This window comes from Salmo salar, chromosome 10 (genome assembly GCF_965601325.2).
Source record: "Salmo salar chromosome 10, fSalSal1, whole genome shotgun sequence".
In the NCBI taxonomy this organism is placed as follows: Eukaryota; Metazoa; Chordata; class Actinopteri; order Salmoniformes; family Salmonidae; genus Salmo; species Salmo salar.
The window spans coordinates 120,396,274-120,419,000 of NC_138300.1; the positions used below are offsets into that span (position 1 = coordinate 120,396,274).

General features: G+C 48.0%; 1 protein-coding gene across 1 annotated transcript in view; it reads right to left on the reverse strand.

Annotated features, from left to right (window-relative positions):
- The window catches only part of LOC106561737 (reelin), a 308,794-nt gene that overhangs the window by 70,703 nt on the left and 215,364 nt on the right, over positions 1–22,727 (reverse strand). The window contains exons 12-22 of the mRNA XM_082957441.1: positions 18,291–18,442; positions 15,881–15,996; positions 14,586–14,794; positions 14,215–14,343; positions 8,210–8,319; positions 7,951–8,017; positions 6,505–6,609; positions 6,221–6,349; positions 4,223–4,384; positions 1,814–2,050; positions 1,185–1,377 (exon numbers count right to left, since the gene is read on the reverse strand). Coding sequence (XP_082813567.1) covers positions 1,185–1,377; positions 1,814–2,050; positions 4,223–4,384; positions 6,221–6,349; positions 6,505–6,609; positions 7,951–8,017; positions 8,210–8,319; positions 14,215–14,343; positions 14,586–14,794; positions 15,881–15,996; positions 18,291–18,442 — 1,609 coding nt within the window. The remainder of the gene's footprint in view (positions 1–1,184; positions 1,378–1,813; positions 2,051–4,222; positions 4,385–6,220; positions 6,350–6,504; positions 6,610–7,950; positions 8,018–8,209; positions 8,320–14,214; positions 14,344–14,585; positions 14,795–15,880; positions 15,997–18,290; positions 18,443–22,727) is intronic.

Here is a 22,727-nt window from a genome sequence, read left to right on the forward strand (position 1 = left end):
CGTCAGATCGTCTGCACCGATGGCCCCATGGCTCCTGGCGACTAGTGTCGTGTTAGAATGACGCCGTCTGACGGAGGTCCCACACGGTACATTTGTTGTACGTGTCACAATGCCGACAGTTCTCGAGGTCGCTTTAATAACCTCTTTGGGCTAGGGGGCAGTATTCGGAAGTTCGGATGAATGACGTGCCCAAAGTAAACTGCCTGTTACTCAGGCCCAGAAGCTAGGATATGCATATTTATTGGTAGTATTGGATAGAAAACACTCTGACGTTTCTAAAACTGTTAAAATAATGTCTGTGAATATAACAGAACTGATATGGCAGGCGAAAACCTGAGGAGAATACATCCTGATTTAATTTTTTGTTGAAAACCTACTGTATCAGATAGTGACGAGGAGAACCCCAGAGGGAAGCTGCTTAGGACACACGTCGACCACTGACATAACAATCCAACAGGGAATAAGTGAATAGACATTATGAAAGGTCATTTAAGGTCATTTACTTTTTAATACTACAACACTCTGCAGGTGTTGGGAGACTCTTTTTGTTTTGTGCCTCGGCCTTGGTCGATAATATTACATTTGAAGGAGACTCATTAAATCTAAGGCGATAAAAAAATGATGAGGCTACTTTAGTTCTTTATTAATATTCATGAGAAGAAAAATCTTTGTTGAATCTTGTTATGATAATCTCTTGCTGATTCAGTATTAATGTGTATTATTACTGAGAGACGATGAAATTAATATTAGCTATAATTCCTCTTTGGGGACAAAGTGACACATTTAAAGTCTTTTAAAGAGTTTATTGTGAAATTATTTAAAGACGTGTCATTATTTGCTCATTATTACCAATGCTATAATGGAAAATCAGTATTCATGATCGTGAATAAATTATTACAAAGTGTTTTTCCCTTCGTTTTATTTTCCAACCAGGAAATTAAGTTTCACTAAGTCATAAACAATGATACGACCATGAAAACAGAAAGCTAGAACTAGGACCGCTCCAAATGATATAACAGGGGTGTAAAACCTTTTTCTGTTTTCACATAGAAAATAAATAACAATTTTCTATATTTTAATCTACAGGTTAGCAAGACTCACACCCCTGAGCACGTGTGCCAAATTCCAAGACTGTCAGTAGCCCCGTATGGTTGATCATGAATTATATTTCCCTCCTTCCTCACCCCTTTGACTAGGTGCCAGGTCAGGCCGTGATTGGTGGAGAACTCCAGGCGGACCTGCGTGTCGATGTTGGGGGAGGGGTCTCGGCCGCAGCCCATGACCAATGAAAACTGCAGGGTGTAGGACGCTCCGATCTGCATTGACTGGGTCTCCACATAACGGATACTGGACCCGGGGTTGGGCTCGCCTGAGAAACTACACAAGGCAGGAGAGAGTTAATCACGTTGACCTGCGGACCAGAGTTCATGATTAGACCGTACTAAAGGAAACGAGCAGAGACTCAGCACGACTAAAGCACACTTTTGAATTGTGAAGTTCCTGCATCGCAGGACAGTGATCCTCTCAGCTGTAGCCACTTCACACTTGGAAAATCTGAACGTAAGAAGCCGAGTGGCTCAGCGGTCTCAGGCACTGCATCTCAGTGCTAGAGGCGTCACTACAGACACCCTGGTTCGAATCCAGGCTGTATCACAACCGGACGTGATTGGGAGTCCCATAGGGCGGCGCACAATTTGGCCCAGCGTCTTCCTGGGTAAGCCGTCATTGTAAAATAATAATTTGTTCTTTAACTGCCTTGCCTGATTAAATAAAGGTTAATTAAATAAGAAGCCTGGAAGCTTCAGTTCAATACCTGAGTGTCCAGTCGTGCTGGCAGTAGGGCTGAACATGTCCAAGGTAGAAGCCCAGACTCTGAGTGACGTCCAGGACATTACTGAAGTCCAGACTGATGGTGTTGAACAGCACAGAGGTCATAGTGATGTCATCCACCGCCCACACGTCATGGCCACGTCCAGAGTGGTACGGCTGCCACCAGCGGAACTGCACCCCAAACTTACGGGCACCGGGAGGGAGCTCCACTGATACGATCCTGCAGAGGAGAGAAGGACGGAGGGACGGATGGGGCAGGGATAAAGGAAAGGTTGTTGGAGAGTGAGGATGGAGGGATGGAGAAAAGAGGGAGAGAGGGAGAGGGAAATAAAGGAGAGGGACAGAGAGAGAGGGAGAGAGGGATGGAGTGTTTTCAATGTTCTCTAAATAACCCAAGCAGTCCAGCTGGAATGAGTCACATTAGCAAGGCTCTGACTGACTCAGGCTGGGCCTGGATGGTGTGGACTCAATGACCTCCTCTCTGCAGACACACCTCTATCCTTGACACTTTCCCCCTGGCCTTCTGCCCCCTGATGAAGAGCGCTCCAGGCAGCACAGGCCCTGCTCTGTGTGTGTGTGTGTGTGTGTGTGTGTGTGTGTGTGTGTGTGTGTGTGTGTGTGTGTGTGTGTGTGTGTGTGTGTGTGTGTGTGTGTGTGTGTGTGTGTGAGTGTGTAGAGCCATTTGTCTTCATTACAACACAGTAGACAACACTAAATGAGTCAATGGGTCCCTGTAGGTTACATCTCTGTCACTCCCCCAGCACCAGGCTCCATTAAGGATGTGGTACCTGGGTTCGTGGAAGCCCTGGTAAGTGTAGTGTTGCACCAGGCTCCATTAAGGATGTGGTACCTGGGTTCGTGGAAGCCCTGGTAAGCGTAGTGTTGCAGGAGGCCTCCATTAACCTGATATGGATAGGGGGCAGTATTTTCACGGCCGGATGAAAAAACGTACCCAATTTAAACTGGTTACTACTCTGGCTCGGAAATGAGAATATGCATATTATTAGTAGATTTGGATAGAAAACACTCTGACGTTTCTAAAACTGTTTGAATGGTGTCTGTGAGTATAACAGAACTCATATGGCAGGCAAAAACCTGAGAAAAATTCAACCAGGAAGTGTAGGATCTGAGAAATGTAGTTCTTCTTTCTAGTCCCTTTCGAAACTACAGTATCTGTGCTGTTACGTTGCACTTTCTAAGGCTTCAATTGGCTGTCTAAAGCCTTCAAAAAGTGGATTGAGCCTTCTCCTGTCTCTGGGCAGAGTATAGGAGCTCAGTTACTGAGTGGTCTGCCTGAGGACAAAGAGATTGGATATGCGCCTTCCTGCGAGCACGCTGTTTTTTCTTTTCCTCCTTGAATGAATACACTATTGTCCAGTTGGAATATTATCGCAATTTTACGTTAAAAATACCATAAAAATTGATTTAAAGAGCGTTTGACATGCTTCTAAGTACGGTAATGGAACATTTTGACTTTTTGTGTCTCGAATCACGCTCGCGCGTTGGATAGTGGATAGTGACCTGAACGCACGAACAAAACGGAGGTATTTGGACATAACTATGGATTATTTCGAACAAAAACAACATTTCTTGTGGAAGTAGCAATCCTGGGAGTGCATTCTGACGAAGATCAGCAAAGGTAATACAATATTTCTAATACTAATTCTGAGTTTAGTTTGCGCCGAACTTGGCGGGTGTCTGAATAGCTCGCCGTGATGGCGAGCTATGTACTCAGAATATTGAAAAATGTGCTTTCGCCGAAAACCTATTTTAAAATCTGACACAGCGATTGCATAAAGGAGTTCTCTATCTATAATTCTTAAAATAATTGTTATGTATTTTGTCAATATTTATGATGAGTATTTTTGTAAATTCACCTGAGTTTTTGGTGGGAATACATTTTCTGAACATCACGCGCCAATGTAAAAAGCTGTTTTTGGATATAAATATGAACTTGATTGAACAAAACATACATGTATTGTATAACATAATGTCCTAGGAGTGTCATCTGATGAAGATCATCAAAGGTTAGTGCCACATTTAGCTGTGTTTTGGGTTTTATTGACATATATACTTGCTTGGAAAATGGCTGTGTAATATTTTGGTCTATGTACTCTCCTAACATAATCTAATGTTTTGCTTTCGCTGTAAAGCCTTTTTTGAAATCGGACTACGTGGTTGGATTCAGGAGAGGTTTAGCTTTCAAATGGTGTAAAATAGTCGTATGTTTGAAAAATTGAAATTATTGGATTTTTGAGGTTTTTGTATTTCGCGCCATGCGATCCAATTGGCTGTTGGCTAGATGTAAGAGGTTTTAAGGGTGTGGTACCTGGGATCGTGGAAGCCCTGGTAAGTGTAGTGTTGCAGGAGGCCTCCATTAAGGATGTGGTACCTGGGTTCGTGGAAGCCCTGGTAAGCGTAGTGTTGCAGGAGGGTCCAGGTGATGCTGTTGTCTGAAGAGTAATGCAGCATGACTCCCTCTCCTGATTGGTCAGGGGCAGGACAGGAACTAAGGATGCTACGACTGCCAAGACGCAGAGTGAACTGGAGGTACCTGGAGGGGGAGGGAGGGGGAGGGGAGGGAGGGGGAGGGAGGGAGGGGGAAGGGAGGGGGAGGGAGGGGGAGGGAGGGAGGGAGGGGGAGGGGGAAGGAGGGAGGCGAGGGGGGGAGGGGAGGGGGGGGGGAGGGGGATGGATGGATGGGTGGGAAGGGAGGGGGAGGGAGGGAGGGGGGAGGGGGAGGGGGAGGGAGGAGTAGAGAGAAAAGGAAAACATGGATTGATAGTGGCAAAATAAAATTAGAAAATTGATCGAGAGAGAGAGAGAGAGAGAGAGAGAGGGGGGGTGTAAAGGGTAAGGTTGGGAATAGATTGACAGAGAGAGAGGGGTGGATGGAGGGAGGAGAGGTGAGAGAGGAAAGGGGTTAGACAAACAGACATGGATGGAGGAAGACAGGGAGGGTGGGAGGGGAGGAGGGAGGGAGTGGGTGGGTGGCAGAATGATAGATGAGATGATTAAACAAATGAGGACAAAATTAGATAGAGGAGAAAGATGAGAGGAAAAGTAGGGAGGTAAAGAGAGAGACAGAGAGATGGATAGAGAGAGGGATAGAGAGAGAGGGAGAGAGAGGAGAGAGGGGGGTAGAGATAGAGAGAAAGAGAGAGGGATAGAGGAGAGAGAGGGATAGAGAGAGGGATAGAGAGAGAGAGGGATAGAGAGAGAGAGAGAGAGAGAGAGAGAGAGAGAGAGAGAGAGAGAGAGAGAGAGAGAGATAGTGCTATGTGCAACACTGCCCACAAAATGAGGTGGAAACTGAGCTGCACTTCCTAACCTCCTGCCCAATATATGACCATATTAGAGACACATATTTCCCTCAGATTACAGAGACAAACAAAGAATTCGAACACAAATCCAATTTTGATAAACTCCCATATCTAAAGATGTGTGACCTGTTGCCACAAGAAAAGGTCAACCAGTGAAGAACAAACACCATTGTAAATACAACCCATATTTATGTTTATTTATTTTCCCTTTTGTACTTGAACTATTTAACTATTTGCACATAATATGACATTTGAAATTTCTTTATTCTTTTGAAATGTTGTGAGTGTCGTTTCACTTTTGTTTATTATCTATTTCATTTGCTTTGACAATGTTAACATGTGTTTCCCATGCCAATAAAGCCCCTTAAATTGAAATTGAAATTGAATTGAGAGATAGAGAGACAGAGACGGAGAGACAGAGAGAGAGAGACATTTACAGCCATGTTTACACCTCATATTGAGTCAGTGAGAGTTGACATGTTAGCAACTAGGGAAGAGATGACAGCATCCCAGAGAGCTGCCCTCAGTGACACTCTCAGCCCCCAGCTCCCTCTGTCCTTGGCTCTGGCTCAATCTGGCTCTAATCACCAGCCCAGTTTCCTCTCGCAGGCAGGTGTTCACTCAATCAGAGAGGAAACTGCTATTAAATATGTCCGTCAGGTGGCACACAGGGAGCCGCAGCAGGCATAATCAATCTAACACAGATGCCATCTCATCTCTCTCGTTCTCTCATTCTTTCTTTGCCCTCATCTCTCCTGTCATCCGCAGTCCCTGTCCGTCTCCAACCCAAGGGATATGTGACAGAGGAGGGAGGAGTGACTGTTTGGAACAGCGGTATCAATCAGAGATGAGATGATGAGCCACGATCTCACTCGGATAAAGTTAAACTCTCTGACACTGAAAATAAAGCCATAGTCAAAGATGAGTGTGTGTGTGTGTGTGTGTGTGTGTGTGTGTGTGTGTGTGTGTGTGTGTGTGTGTGTGTGTGTGTGTGTGTGTGTGTGTGTGTGTGTGTGTGTGTGTGTGTGTGTGTGTGTGTGTGTGTGTGTGTGTGTACTGTACTCTACCTGGCCTGTGAGCTGTCGAGTGGTGCGGTCACTAGGTGTCGTCTGCTGTCCCTGTTGAAGACCAAAGCCTTACCGCTGGCCAGAACCCCGCAGCCAAAGCTAACCTCCGCTCCCCTCAGAGAGGAGAAGCTGTGGGAGGCAGAGAGAAAGACAGAGATCTGTTTAGAAGGGTCTATCAGCTGGCACTACAGAGAGTCTAGTAAAGAAACATAGAATTAAACAAAATAGAAACAAAACAAATCCCAAAGAGCAGACACAATGCTAAACATCAAACCCATGTGTACCTGTGATAGGAGGAGAGTCTGGGACTGGAGAAGCCCTCTGACAGGAAGGCAGGGAAGGTCTGGGAGGCCAGCTCACAGGCTGGACCACTAAACCCTGGGTCACACCTGCAGGAGGAGACGAGAGGAAGAGAGGGAGGAGGGAGGAGGGAGAGGGAGAACGAGGAGGGTGAGAGAGAGGAGGGGAGGAAGACAAGGGAGAGGGGAAAGGAGAAGAAGGGAGGGAGGGGGAGAGAGAAAAGGGGAGGGGAGGGGAGAGGAGGGGAGGGGAGGGGAGGGAGGGAGGGAGGGAGGGGGGGAGGACAGGGGGGAGGAGGGGAGGAAGAGGAGGGAGAGGGGAGAGGAAGGGAGGGAGGGGGAGAGAGGGCATGGGGTAGGAGGACAGGTGTGAGGAGGGGAGGGAGGGAGGGAGGGAGGGAGGGAGGGAGGGAGGGAGGGAGGGAGGGAGGGAGGGAGGGGGGGGGAGAGCGAGGAGGGGGAGTGGGGAGGAGGGGAGGAGATGGAGAGGGGGAGAAACAAGAGGGGAGAAGAAGGGATGGAGTGTGGGGAGCGAGGAGAGGGAGAGGGGAGGAGTGAGAAGGAGAGGAGAGAGAGGGGAGAGGAAGGGAGGGAGTGGGGAGAGCGAGGATGGGGAGGAGGTGGAGGAGAACAATTTGTGAAAAAGAAAAATAGATTATCAGGGAAGTAGGTGGAGAGAAAAATGTGGATAAGAGAGAAAATAGACAGATAAAGAGAAAAGAGACAAAATATAAGAGGGGAGAAGTAGAGACAGAGTAAGAGAGAGAGAAAGAGAGGGGGAGAGAGAGAGCGAGAGAGAAAGGGGAGAGAGATAGAGCGAGAGAGAAAGAGAGAGAGAGAGAGAGAGAGAGAGAGAGAGAGTGAAGGGGAGAGAGAGAGAGAGAGAGAGAGAGAGAGAGAGAGAGAGAGAGAGAGAGAGAGAGAAAGAAAGAAAGAAAGAAAGAAAGAAAGAAAGAGAGAGAGAGAGAGAGAGAGAGAGAGAGAGAGAGAGAGAGAGAGAGAAAGAGAGAGAGAGTGAAGGGGAGAGAGAGAGAGCGAGAGCGAGAGAGAGAGATAGAGAGAGAGGGGGAGAGAGAGAGAGAGAGAGAGAAAGAGAGAGCGAGAGAGAAAAAGAGAGAGAGTGAAGGGGAGAGAGAGAGCGAGAGAGAGAGAGTGTGAGAGAGAGGGGGGAGAGAGATAGAGAGAGAGGGGAAGAGAGAGAGAGAGAGGGAGAGAGAGAGAGAGAGAGAGAGAGAGAGAGAGAGAGAGAAGGGTACTCATATGGACAGGACATTTATTATCATCATTTAATAATAGAAATAAAAGGATTTGATCACCATATATCACGATATTAACTGCAAGGCATTTGATGAATGAGCGTTATTGAGAATGAGAATAATTCATTCAAGATATGATATCGTTAATTCTTTCATTAATAAGATCTGTTCTTACTTGCAGCCGGTACGGGAGCAGTGTCCTCTTCCAGAGCAGAAACGAAGGCAGGATGGACCGATGTACACTGGACAGATACACAGATAACAGAGAGATTAGTAAATGAACGACCCAAAAACAATACTTTTGGAAAGACAGGAATTTGATTCTCTTTGTATTTTTAGTAAGTGAATATCTGAGGGGAATTGGACCAACAAACTTAATGTCCCAAGATCTTATGAGAATTACAGGACCACCAGTGTGTGTATGAGGTTCTCACCGTTATCTATGGCCCACATGTTACCAGCTCCCATGCCACCCTGTCTCCAACGGAACTGGGTGTTCTCAGTCAGGGCAGCGTTGGGTAAGGGGATGGAAATCCTCGTCCAGCTGGAGATGGAGACGTAGAGGGAGATGCCAACAGTAAGACAGTACACTCTTAGAAAAAAGGCTTCCCAAGGGGTTCTTTAGCGGAGGGATAGGGTTCTACCTAGGACCTTTTTAACATCCTAAGAATTGTTTCTGGGGGAAAGGGTTCTTGGGTGATTTTTTTGGAAGGCAATAATGGTTTTACGTTAAATCATATATAATATTTCCCAGCATGCTCTATTGAAGGGAGATTTTCCGGAATTGTTTGTTTTACTGTAATATGTGTTTTTTGCATGTACATTGATTGGTTAATGCATTTTATACTACACAAAGACAAATAACATACAGGTTTTCTAAACTAATCCAATCAGTTGGATTTATAGTACCCGTTACTGAGATGGCTGTTCCAGTTCAGATGATTAAGGTATTCAATCTTCCCTACCTTGCAAGTCATCATGAATGCAGGTTGCGTGTGAATAACAACTCCACTTGTTGGATATCCTAACTCTGGCTGTATTCCAATAGGAATTACACATCACTTTGCAAGCCAGCATTACATGACTTGCAGGCCTGATGTGGCCTGTAAACCAGGAGTTTCCTAACACCACTATGTCAGGGTATAACTAGGTCCTCAAAGAAAGGTCTCATGATATATGTCGTGTATTATCATATGTTACGTTCCCCAGTTTCTGTGTTGTGGGTTTGTGTATATGCATGTGTGTATTTCAGGAAAATGGCTTCCTGGATTCCCCCAAAGCAGCTGATTGGTCGGCCCATCACTAATTGGACCTCTGACCCCGCCCTCTCATTGGGGGAAACAGCTGTCTCTAATTACCGACTCGTTCTGCAGCTTGAAAAGCCAGTGTTCCTTTGTTAGGGAAGAGCTTCTTTGTATGTACTCTGTTGGTTGTGGGTCTGTATAATTTGTTGTGAAGTATTTTGTAGCCGGTCCCGCTGAGGTATGTGTATACCAAAATGACTGTGTTTGTGATTATTGAAATTGTTCGCTTTAAGTTGGTAATTATTCTGTTTTTGTTCCCAGGGGGGAAAGGGAAAGGCACCTTGGGAGTGCTTAGGCAAGAGGCCTGTGGGCATACATAAACTGTTGAAGTCGGAAGTTTACATTCACTTGTTTTTCAACCACTCCACAAAGTCGGTTAGGACATCTACTTTGCATGACACAAGTAATTTTTCCAACAATTGTTTTCAGACAGATTCTTTCACTTACAATTCACCGTATCACAATTCCAGTGGGTCAGAAGTTTACATACACTAAGTTGACTGTGCCTTTAAACAGCTTGGAACATTCCAGAAAATGTCATGGCATTAGAAGCTTCTGATAGGCTCAGTGACATCATTTGAGTCAGTGCCTCTTTGCTTGACGTCATGGGAAAATCAAAAGAAATCAGAAAAAAGAATGGTAGACCTTCACAAGTCTGGTTCATCCCTGGGAGCAATTTCCAAACGCCTGAAGGTACCACGTTCATCTGTACCAACAATAGTACGCAAGTATAAACACCATGAGACCACACAGCCGTTATACCGCTCAGGGAGGAGACGTGTTCTGTCTCCTAGAGATGAATGTACTTTGGTGCAAAAAGTGCAAATCAATCCCAGAACAACAGCAAAGGACCTTGTGAAGATACTGGAGGAAACAGGTACAAAAGTATCTATATCCACAGTGAAACGAGTCCTATATCGACATAACCTGAAAGGCCGCTCAGCAAGGAAAAAGCTACTGCTCCAAAACTGCCATTAAAAAAGCCAGACTACGGTTTGCAACTGCACATGGGGACGAAGATTGTACTTTTTGGAGAAATGTCCTCTGGTCTGATGAAATAAAAATATAACTGTTTGGCCATAATGACCATCATTATGTTTGGAGGGAAAAGGTGGGATGCTTGCGAGCCGACGAACACCATCCCAACCGTGAAGCACGGGGGTGGCAGCATCATGTTGTGGGGGTGCTTTGCTGCAGGAGGGGCTGGTGCACTTCACAAAATAGATGGCTTCATGAGGATGGAAAATTATGTGGATATATTGAAGCAACATCTCAAGACGTCAGTCAGGAAGTTAAAGCTTGGTCGCAAATGGGTCTTCCAAATGGACAATGACCCCAAGCATACTTCCAAAGTTGTGGCAAAATGGCTTAAGGACAACACAGTCAAGGTATTGGAGTGGCCATCACAAAGCCCTGACCTCAAACCTGTAGAAACTTTCTGGACAGAACTGAAAAAGCGTGTGCGAGCAAGGAGGCCTAAAAACCTGACTCAGTTACACCAGCTCTGTCAGGAGGAATGGTCCAAAATTCACCCAACTTACTGTGGGAAGCTTGTGGAAGGCTACTTGAAACGTATGACCCAGGTTAAACAATTTTAAAGGCAATGCTACCAAATACTAATTGAGTGTATGTACATTTCTGACCCACTGGGAATGTGATGAAAGAAATATAAGGTTAAATAAATCACTCTACTATTATTCTGACATTTCACATTCTTAAAATAAAGTGGTGATCCTAACTGACCTAAGACAGGGAATTTTTTACTAGGATTAAATGTCAGGAATTGTGAAAAACTTAGTTTAAATGTATTTGGCTAAGGTGTATGTAAACTTCCGACTTCAACTGTACCTGTGGTATGCACTCTGTCTATGCACACTAGGTAAGACCTGGGCGGACCTCCACCTACAGTCCCATACCTCTATACCTCCACCTACAGTCCCGTACCTCTATACCTCCGCCTACAGTCCCATACCTCTATACCTCCACCTACAGTCCCATACCTCTATACCTCCACCTACAGTCCCGTACCTCTATACCTCCGCCTACAGTCCCATACCTCTATACCTCCACCTACAGTCCCATACCTCTATACCTCCACCTACAGTCCCATACCTCTATACCTCCACCTACAGTCCCATACCTCTATACCTCCACCTACAGTCCCATACCTCTATACCTCCACCTACAGTCCCATACCTCTATACCTCCACCTACAGTCCCATACCTCTATACCTCCACCTACAGTCCCATACCTCTATACCTCCACCTACAGTCCCGTACCTCTATACCTCCACCTACAGTCCCGTACCTCTATACCTCCACCTACAGTCCCATACCTCTATACCTCCGCCTACAGTCCCATACCTCTATACCTCCGCCTACAGTCCCATACCTCTATACCTCCGCCTACAGTCCCATACCTCTATACCTCCGCCTACAGTCCCATACCTCTATACCTCCACCTACAGTCCCGTACCTCTATACCTCCACCTACAGTCCTGTACCTCTATACCTCCACCCACAGTCCCATACCTCTATACCTCCACCTACAGTCACATACCTCCACCTATAGTCCCATACCTCTATACCTCTACCTACAGTCGCATACCTCTATACCTCCACCTACAGTCCCATACCTCTATACCTCCGCCTACAGTCCCATACCTCTATACCTCCGCCTACAGTCCCATACCTCTATACCTCCGCCTACAGTTCTATACCTCCGCCTACAGTTCTATACCTCCGCCTACAGTTCTATACCTCCGCCTACAGTCCCATACCTCTATACCTCCGCCTACAGTCCCATACCTCTATACCTCCGCCTACAATCACATACCTCCACCTATAGTCCCATACCTCTATACCTCTACCTACAGTCCCATACCTCTATACCTCCGCCTACAGTCCCATACCTCTATACCTCCGCCTACAGTCCCATACCTCTATACCTCCGCCTACAGTTCTATACCTCCGCCTACAGTTCTATACCTCCGCCTACAGTCCCATACCTCTATACCTCCGCCTACAGTCCCATACCTCTATACCTCCACCTACAGTCCCGTACCTCTATACCTCCACCTACAGTCCTGTACCTCTATACCTCCACCCACAGTCCCATACCTCTATACCTCCACCTACAGTCACATACCTCCACCTATAGTCCCATACCTCTATACCTCTACCTACAGTCGCATACCTCTATACCTCCACCTACAGTCCCATACCTCTATACCTCCGCCTACAGTCCCATACCTCTATACCTCCGCCTACAGTCCCATACCTCTATACCTCCGCCTACAGTCCCATACCTCTATACCTCCGCCTACAATCACATACCTCCACCTATAGTCCCATACCTCTATACCTCTACCTACAGTCGCATACCTCTATACCTCCACCTACAGTCCCATACCTCTATACCTCCGCCTACAGTCCCATACCTCTATACCTCCGCCTACAGTCCCATACCTCTATACCTCCGCCTACAGTCCCATACCTCTATACCTCCGCCTACAGTCCCATACCTCTATACCTCCGCCTACAGTCCCATACCTCTATACCTCCGCCTACAGTTCTATACCTCCGCCTACAGTTCTATACCTCCGCCTACAGTTCTATACCTCCGCCTACAGTTCTATACCTCCGCCTACAGTTCTATACCTCCGCCTACAGTTCTATACCTCCGCCTACAGTTCTATACCTCCGCCTACAGTTCTATACCTCCGCCTACAGTTCTATACCTCCGCCTACAGTCCCATACCTCTATACCTCCGCCTACAGTCCCATACCTCTATACCTCCGCCTACAGTCCCATACCTCTATACCTCCGCCTACAGTCCCATACCTTTATACCTCCGCCTACAGTCCCATACCTCTATACCTCCGCCTACAGTCCCATACCTCTATACCTCCGCCTACAGTCCCATACCTCTATACCTCCGCCTACAGTCCCATACCTCTATACCTCCGCCTACAGTCCCATACCTCTATACCTCCGCCTACAGTCCCATACCTCTATACCTCCGCCTACAGTCCCATACCTCTATACCTCCGCCTACAGTCCCATACCTCTATACCTCCGCCTACAGTCCCATACCTCTATACCTCCGCCTACAGTCCCATACCTCTATACCTCCGCCTACAGTCCCATACCTCTATACCTCCGCCTACAGTCCCATACCTCTATACCTCCGCCTACAGTCCCATACCTCTATACCTCCGCCTACAGTCCCATACCTCTATACCTCCGCCTACAGTCCCATACCTCTATACCTCCGCCTACAGTCCCATACCTCTATACCTCTGCCTACAGTCCCATACCTCTATACCTCTACCTACAGTTCCATACCTCCACCTACAGTCCCATACCGCTATACCTAAAGTCCCAATACCTCTATACCTCCACGGGGAGTTGAGCATAGCAGGGTGTTACGTTTCCCCCCTCCCAGAGGCGTACGTAACATCATAAAATAACATTCATAGAGGGTTCTAGGTGGAACCATTCATAGAGGGTTCTAGGTGGAACCATTCATGGAGGGTTCTAGGTGGAACCATTCATGGAGGGTTCTAGGTGCAACCATTCATGGAGGGTTCTAGGTGCAACCATTCATGGAGGGTTCTAGGTGCAACCATTCATGGAGGGTTCTAGGTGCAACCATTCATGGAGGGTTCTAGGTGCAACCATTCATGGAGGGTTCTAGGTGCAACCATTCATGGAGGGTTCTAGGTGCAACCATTCATGGAGGGTTCTAGGTGCAACCATTCATGGAGGGTTCTAGGTGCAACCATTCATGGAGGGTTCTAGGTGCAACCATTCATGGAGGGTTCTAGGTGCAACCATTCATGGAGGGTTCTAGGTGCAACCATTCATGGAGGGTTCTAGGTGCAACCATTCATGGAGGGTTCTAGGTGCAACCATTCATGGAGGGTTCTGGGTGGAACCATTCATGGAGGGTTCTGGGTGGAACCATTCATAGAGGGTTCTTCCCAGCACCAAAAAGGTTTAACCTATCAGGACAAACCGATGAACCCTGAATGGTTCAACTTAGCAACTTTCTTTCTAAAAGTGCATATCCAGGAAAACACTACACACACACACACTACACACACATTAACACAGACACAGACATCCCTACCCGCTGTAGTTATCGGAGGAGTAGATGGTGCTATGTGGTAGGTGAGGTCCAGCACACAAGTCTGGGAGACACTCTGTGTGGAGCAGGGACCAGGAATGACCGTGATTGGTGGAAAACTCCAGATTGACACTAACAAAGAGGAAGACACGTTTTTATGACACCTTACACACATTGTAAATAAGGGGAAGAATTGTCAGTATTGAAAAATGGGGGGAAGAATTGTCAGTGTTGAAAAATGGGGGGAAGAATTGTCAGTATTGCAAAAATATATTATTATGAAATGTGTGCAATTAGCAAATAGAAAATGTATTGTATTGTTTTGCATTGTGCTGGCTGTTGAGTGCAACAGTACAGAAGGTGGGTGATTGTACCTGTTGGCAGGCTGGTAGGATCCACAGCCCAGGTTGATGGAGAACTGGGCCACGTGGGTGTGTGTGGCAGGCAGAACCGGCAGCAGCTGCATGAAGTCTACGGCCCAGACGTGACGCTTGGCACCACCGTGTGCCCGCTGCTCCAGACAGAACTGGGTGACAGGGGTCTGGAGGTCTGTAGGTAGGGCTACTGATACTACAGATGGACTCTAGGGGAGGAGAGGGGAGGAGAGAGGAGGAGGAGTAGGGAGGAGAGGGGGAAGAGGGAGGAGGATAAGGGAATAACAAAGGTTATAAAAGTAGAGGAGAGGAAGGAGGTGAGGGAGGAGGAGGTGGAGAGGAGTGAAATGGGGAAAGATGGAGAGAGAGGGTTGGGAGAGGAGAGAGAGGTTGGGGAGAGGAGAGATATGGGGGGAAAGGAGAGGAAACACAGTAGAGGAAAAACAGAGTTGGTTGGATCAACACATTTTACATTCTCCTAAACATCAACAGAACAGTTAGAGCTAGTTCATATTATAGAGCAGGTCTGTGTAGTGTAGAGGACAGAGCAGGTCAGTGTGTAGTGTAGAGGACAGAGCAGGTCAGTGTGTAGTGTAGAGGACAGAGCAGGTCAGTGTAGAGGACAGAGCAGGTCAGTGTAGAGGACAGAGCAGGTCAGTGTAGAGGACAGAGCAGGTCAGTGTAGAGGACAGAGCAGGTCAGTGTAGAGGACAGAGCAGGTCAGTGTAGAGGACAGAGCAGGTCAGTGTAGAGGACAGAGCAGGTCAGTGTAGAGGACAGAGCAGGTCAGTGTAGAGGACAGAGCAGGTCAGTGTAGAGGACAGAGCAGGTCAGTGTAGAGGACAGAGCAGGTCAGTGTAGAGGACAGAGCAGGTCAGTGTAGAGGACAGAGCAGGTCAGTGTAGAGGACAGAGCAGGTCAGTGTAGAGGACAGAGCAGGTCAGTGTAGAGGACAGAGCAGGTCAGTGTAGAGGACAGAGCAGGTCAGTGTAGAGGACAGAGCAGGTCAGTGTAGAGGACAGAGCAGGTCTGTGTATGGCACAGTGTCCAACAGTACGTGTGTGTGTGTGTGTGTTTGGTCTCACCTTGTAGGAGTATGGCAGGGTGTCCAACAGCACGTGTGTGTGTGTGTGTGTGTGTGTGTGTGTGTGTGTGTGTGTGTGTGTGTGTGTGCTCACCTTGTAGGAGGAGAATGGCAGGGTGTCTAACAGCAAGTGTGTGTGTGTGCTCACCTTGTAGGAGGAGTATGGCAGGGTGTCTAACAGCAAGTGGTGTGTGTGTGTGTTTGGTCTCACCTTGTAGGAGGAGTATGGCAGGGTGTCTAACAGCACGTGGTCTCTCCTGCCCTCTGACCTCCCAAACAAGATGACATCATTCTCATGGGACTCTCCTGGGTCACACTCTCCTCCACCTGCAGGAAAACACACACACAGTCGGGGAAACATAGAGACAGTCGGGAAAACACAAAGACAGTCGGTGTCCAACAGCACGTGGTGTGTGTGTGTGTGTGTGTGTGGTCTAGGTCTGACTAGTATCTGTCTGCTCCTTGTCCCTCTCCATCTGCTCTGATCTGTCTGCCCCTATGTCCCTCTCCATCTGCTCTGACTAGTATCTGTCTGCTCCTTGTCCCTCTCCATCTGCTCTGACTAGTATCTGTCTGCCCCTATGTCCCTCTCCATCTGCTCTGACTGGTATCTGTCTGCCCCTTGTCCCTCTCCATCTGCTCTGACTAGTATCTGTCTGCCCCTATGTCCCTCTCCATCTGCTCTGATCTGTCTGCTCCTTGTCCCTCTCCATTTGCTCTGATCTGTCTGCCCCTATGTCCCTCTCCATCTGCACTGATCTGTCTGCCCCTATGTCCCTCTCCATCTGCTCTGACTGGTATCTGTCTGCCCCTTGTCCCTCTCCATCTGCTCTGATCTGTCTGCTCCATGTCCCTCTCCATTTGCTCTGACTAGTATCTGTCTGCTCCTTGTCCCTCTCCATCTGCTCTGATCTGTCTGCCCCTTGTCCCTCTCCATCTGCTCTGACTATCATCTGTCTGCTCCTTGTCCCTCTCCATCTGCACTGATCTGTCTGCCCCTTGTCCCTCTCCATCTGCTCTGACTAGTATCTGTCTGCCCCTATGTCCCTCTCCATCTGCTCTGACTAGTATCTGTCTGCTCCTTGTCCCTCTCCATCTGCACTGACTAGTATCTGTCTGCCCCTATGTCCCTCTCCATCTGCTCTGACTAGTATCTGTCTGCTCCTTGTCCCTCTCCATCTGCACTGACTAGTATCTGTCTGCCCCTATGTCCCTCTCCATTTGCTCTGACTAGTATCTGTCTGCTCCTTGTCCCTCTCCATCTGCACTGATCTGTCTGCCCCTATGTCCCTCTCCATCTGCACTGATCTGTCTGCCCCTTGTCCCTCTCCATCTGCACTGATCTGTCTGCTCCTTGTCCCTCTCCATCTGTACTGATCTGTCTGCCCCTATGTCCCTCTCCATCTGCTCTGATCTGTCTGCTCCTATGTCCCTCTCCATCTGCACTGATCTGTCTGCTCCTTGTCCCTCTCCATCTGCTCTGATCTGTCTGCTCCTTGTCCCTCTCCATCTGCTCTGACTGGTATCTGTCTGCTCCTTGTCCCTCTCCATCTGCTCTGATCTGTCTGCTCCTTGTCCCTCTCCATCTGCTCTGATCTGTCTGCTCCTTGTCCCTCTCCATCTGCTCTGACTGGTATGTCTGCCCCTTGTCCCTCTCCATCTGCTCTGACTGGCATCTGTCTGCTCCTTGTCCCTCTCCATCTGCTCTGATCTGTCTGCCCCTATGTCCCTCTCCATCTGCACTGACTAGTATCTGTCTGCTCCTTGTCCCTCTCCATCTGCTCTGACTGGTATGTCTGCCCCTTGTCCCTCTCCATCTGCTCTGACTGGCATCTGTCTGCTCCTTGTCCCTCTCCATCTGCTCTGATCTGTCTGCTCCTTGTCCCTCTCCATCTGCTCTGACTGGCATCTGTCTGCTCCTTGTCCCTCTCCATCTGCTCTGACTGGTATCTGTCTGCCCCTATGTCCCTCTCCATCTGCTCTGACTAGTATCTGTCTGCCCCTTGTCCCTCTCCATCTGCTCTGACTAGTATCTGTCTGCCCCTATGTCCCTCTCCATCTGCTCTGACTAGTATCTGTCTGCTCCTTGTCCCTCTCCATCTGCTCTGACTAGTATCTGTCTGCCCCTTGTCCCCTCCATCTGCTCTGACTAGTATCTGTCTGCCCCTTGTCCCTCCATCTGCTCTGACTAGTATCTGTCTGCTCCTTGTCCCTCTCCATCTGCACTGATCTGTCTGCTCCTTGTCCCTCTCCATCTGCACTGATCTGTCTGCCCCTTGTCCCTCTCCATCTGCTCTGATCTGTCTGCCCCTATGTCCCTCTCCATCTGCTCTGACTAGTATCTGTCTGCCCCTTGTCCCTCTCCATCTGCTCTGACTAGTATCTGTCTGCCCCTTGTCCCTCTCCGTCTGCTCTGACTAGTATCTGTCTGCCCCTTGTCCCCCTCCGTCTGCTCTGACTAGTATCTGTCTGCTCCTTGTCCCTCCATCTGCTCTGACTGAACTTGACAGTTAAAAACAATATGGAGGAAGTTCATCAGTTCTTTGAGGTCAGTGAAGGGAAGGAGGGGAGAAGGTATTTTTAGACACGTGGGTAACAGTCTGTGTTGGTGGTAACTTTACCCATGGTGAAGTGGAAGCGGATGTTTCCAAAGGAGGTGGTATCCAGGTAGGGAGTACACATCTTCCTCTCTCCACCCCTCTCGAACACCAGGGCCATGCCTGACTCTATCTCTCCACACTGGGTCCCATACACTGCCCCCTCGATGTCCCAGCTAAACACACACACACACAAACATAGGCACACACACAAATAGAAAGATAGAGAGAGAAGGGATATATTAGTACTGAAGTAAACTTTACACAGACAGAACAATGCCTCACTACACACAGTGAAAAAGCGCACTACGTTGTAATCAATGGACTCTGAAAGAGGTACCTGTTGAAGATGGTTAACAATCACCCTGGGTCTCTCCTCTCCTCTCCTCTCCTCCTAATGTCTCCTTCACATGACATATCAGTGTATATATCAGGATATTCATTAGGAGGTATCTATATTCCTCGTCTCTCTGGCTGCCTCTTCCTTCCTTCCTTCCTTCCTTCCTTCCTTCCTTCCTTCCTTCCTTCCTTCCTTCCTTCCTTCCTTCCTTCCTTCCTTCCTTCCTTCCTTCCTTCCTTCCTTCCTTCCTTCCTTCCTTCCTTCCTTCCTTCCTTCCTTCCTTCCTTCCTTCTTTCTATCTCCTCTCCTCTCCTCTCCTCTCCTCTCCTCTCCTCTCCTCTCCTCTCCTCTCCTCTCCTCTCCTCTCCTCTCCTCTCCTCTCCTCTCCCTCTCCTCTCCTCTCCTCTCCTCTCCTCTCCTCTCCTCTCCTCTCCTCTCCTCTCCTCTCCTCTCCTCTCCTCTCCTCTCCTCTCCTCTCCTCTCCTCTCCTCTCCTCTCCTCTCCTCTCCTCTCCTCTCCTCTGCTCCTAATGTCTCCTTCTTCACATGACTATATCAGTGTATATATCAGGATATTCATTAGGAGGTATCTATATTCCTCCTCTCTCCTGCGATCTCTCTCCTCTGTCAGGTGTTACCCTCAGTATCCCTGTCACATCAGCAGGGTTGTTGGGATGAGGCGCCTCTACAGGTGGTGACATAGAGAGCGAGGAGTTCTCCATGCTTAGCCTGCAAAACATGTCCTCATACACTACGTAATAGGTGTGAGATGTCATAGTATGCAATTACTGCCCATGTTAACTGTGTGTTTGTGTGTGTGTGTGTGTGGGGAAAGAACATAGACCTGGGATTCTCCTCTCATTAACATACTGACACAGAGCACGGGGCTTCCTTAATCACTTCCTCATATCGATCCATAACTCTCCAAACCCTGCCTCTCATTATGTTCATCTCTCTCTCTCTGCGCTTCTCTCCAAACCCTGCCTCTCATTATGTTCATCTCTCTCTTTCTCTGCGCTTCTCTCCAAACCCTGCCTCTCATTATGTTCATCTCTCTCTCTCTCTCTGCGCTTCTCTCCATCTCTCTGTTTCTCTCTCTCTCTCTGCTTCTCTCCAAACTCTCTGCCTCTCATTATCTCCATCTCTCTCTGTTTCTCTCGCTGCTTCTCTCTCACACCCTGCCTCTCATCTCTGTTTCTCTCTCTCTCTCTTTCTCTCTCTGTTTCGCCATCTCTCTCGCATCTCTCTCTCTCTGCGCTCCTCTCTCTCTCTGCTTCTCTCCATCTATCTCTCCCTCTTTCTCCATCTCTCTCTCTGTTTCTCTCTCTGTTTCTCCATCTCTCTCTCTGTTTCTCCATCTCTCTCTCTGTTTCTCCATCTCTCTCTCTGTTTCTCCATCTCTCTCTCTGTTTCTCCATCTCTCTCTCTCTCTCTCTGCGCTCCTCTCTCTCTCTCTGCTTCTCTCCATCTATCTCTCCCTCTTTCTCCATCTCTCTCTGTTTCTCTCTCTGTTTCTCCATCTCTCTCTCTGTTTCTCCATCTCTCTCTCTTTCTCTCTCTGTTTCTCCATCTCTCTCGCTCTCTCTCTCTGCGCTTCTCTCCATCTCTCTTTCTCTCTCTCTCTCTCTCTCTCTCTCTCTCTCGCTCTGCGCTTCTCTCTCTCTATGCTTTTCTCCATCTATCTCTCCCTCTTTCTCTCTGTCTCTTCATCCCTCTCTCCTTCTCTCTACCAGTTCTGAATGATCTGTGCATGTGTGACAGATGGAGTAGGTTGTCAGGGAGGTGAACAGCACCTGTTCAGTCCTCAGCAGGTTTCTGCTGACATGGACAGGTCCCCTGACCTCAATACATGACAGAGGACATAGACAGGTCCCCTGACCTCAATACATGACAGAGGACATGGACAGGTCCCCTGACCTCAATACATGACAGAGGACATAGACAGGTCCCCTGACCTCAATACATGACAGAGGACATGGACAGGTCCCCTGACCTCAATACATGACAGAGGACATAGACAGGTCCCCTGACCTCAATACATGACAGAGGACATAGACAGGTCCCCTGACCTCAATACATGACAGAGGACATGGACAGGTCCCCTGACCTCAATACATGACAGAGGACATGGACAGGTCCCCTGACCTCAATACATGACAGAGGACATAGACAGGTCCCCTGACCTCAATACATGACAGAGGACATGTGACGGTAAAAAGCCTCTTGTTTCTCTTCACTGCACTCTCTCCTCTTTGGCTGACGTGTGACACACAACATGACAAGTTGACAGGTTTCAGCTGACATAGACAGGTCCTCTGAATTGAAGTACGTGACAGATGACAGGCTTAGTGAATGACATCCACACACTTGAAAGGCGACACAAAGAGGTATCCGTTTCTCTTCCCTGCACTCTCTCCTCTTACGGCTGACGTTATACACAACTCAGATATTCCTTCCAGCTAGGGATACAGCTAGGGGTACAGCTAGGGACACAGCTAGGGGGGGTACAGCTAGGGGGGGTACAGCTAGGGACACAGCTAGGGATACAGCTAGGGACACAGCTAGGGACACAGCTAGGGATACAGCTAGGGACACAGCTAGGGGGGACACAGCTAGGGAGGATACAGCTAGGGGGGACACAGCTAGGGACACAGCTAGGGATACAGCTAGGGACACAGCTAGGGGGGATACAGCTAGGGATACAGCTAGGGGTACAGCTAGGGGGGATACAGCTAGGGATACAGCTAGGGATACAGCTAGGGGGGATACAGCTAGGGGATACAGCTAGGGACACAGCTAGGGATACAGCTAGGGAGGATACAGCTAGGGGGGATACAGCTAGGGGGGGCACAGCTAGGGGGGATACAGCTAGGGATACAGCTAGGGACACAGCTAGGGACACAGCTAGGGGGGATACAGCTAGGGGGGATACAGCTAGGGGGGATACAGCTAGGGGGGATACAGCTAGGGGGGATACAGCTAGGGGGGGATACAGCTAGGGAGGATACAGCTAGGGGGGGACACAGCTAGGGACACAGCTAGGGGGGATACAGCTAGGGGGGATACAGCTAGGGATACAGCTAGGGACACAGCTAGGGACACAGCTAGGGGGGATACAGCTAGGGGGGATACAGCTATGGACACAGCTAGGGATACAGCTAGGGACACAGCTAGGGGGGACACATAAAGAGGGAAAGGGAGATGAGGATGATGATCAAATAATTTCAAATCAAATGTTATTAGTCACATGCGCCAAATACAACAGGTGTAGACCTTACAGTGAAATGCTGAATACTACAGGTGTAGACCTCACAGTGAAATGCTGAATACAACAGGTGTAGTAGACCTTACAGTGAAATGCTGAATACAACAGGTGTAATAGACCTCATAGTGAAATGCTGAATACAACAGGTGTAGTAGACCTCACAGTGAAATGCTGAATACTACAGGTGTAGACCTCACAGTGAAATGCTGAATACTACAGGTGTAGTAGAGCTTACAGTGAAATGCTGAATACTACAGGTGTAGACCTCACAGTGAAATGCTGAATACTACAGGTGTAGACCTCACAGTGAAATGCTGAATACTACAGGTGTAGACCTCAAAGTGAAATGCTGAATAATACAGGTGTAGAACTCACAGTGAAATGCTTAATACAACAGGTGTAGGTAGACCTTACAGTGAAATGCTGAATACTACAGGTGTAGTAGACCTCACAGTGAAATGCTGAATACAACAGGTGTAGGTAGACCTCACAGTGAAATGCTGAATACAACAGGTGTAGACCTCACAGTGAAATGCTGAATACAACAGGTGTAGGTAGACCTTACAGTGAAATGCTGAATACAACAGGTGTAGTAGACCTCACAGTGAAATGCTGAATACAACAGGTGTAGACCTTACAGTGAAATGCTGAATACAACAGGTGTAGGTAGACCTTACAGTGAAATGCTGAATACAACAGGTGTAGTAGACCTCACAGTGAAATACTGAATACAACAGGTGTAGTAGACCTTACAGTGAAACTGCTGAATACAACAGGTGTAGTAGACCTTACAGTGAAATGCTGAATACAACAGGTGTAGTAGACCTTACAGTGAAATGCTGAATACAACAGGTGTA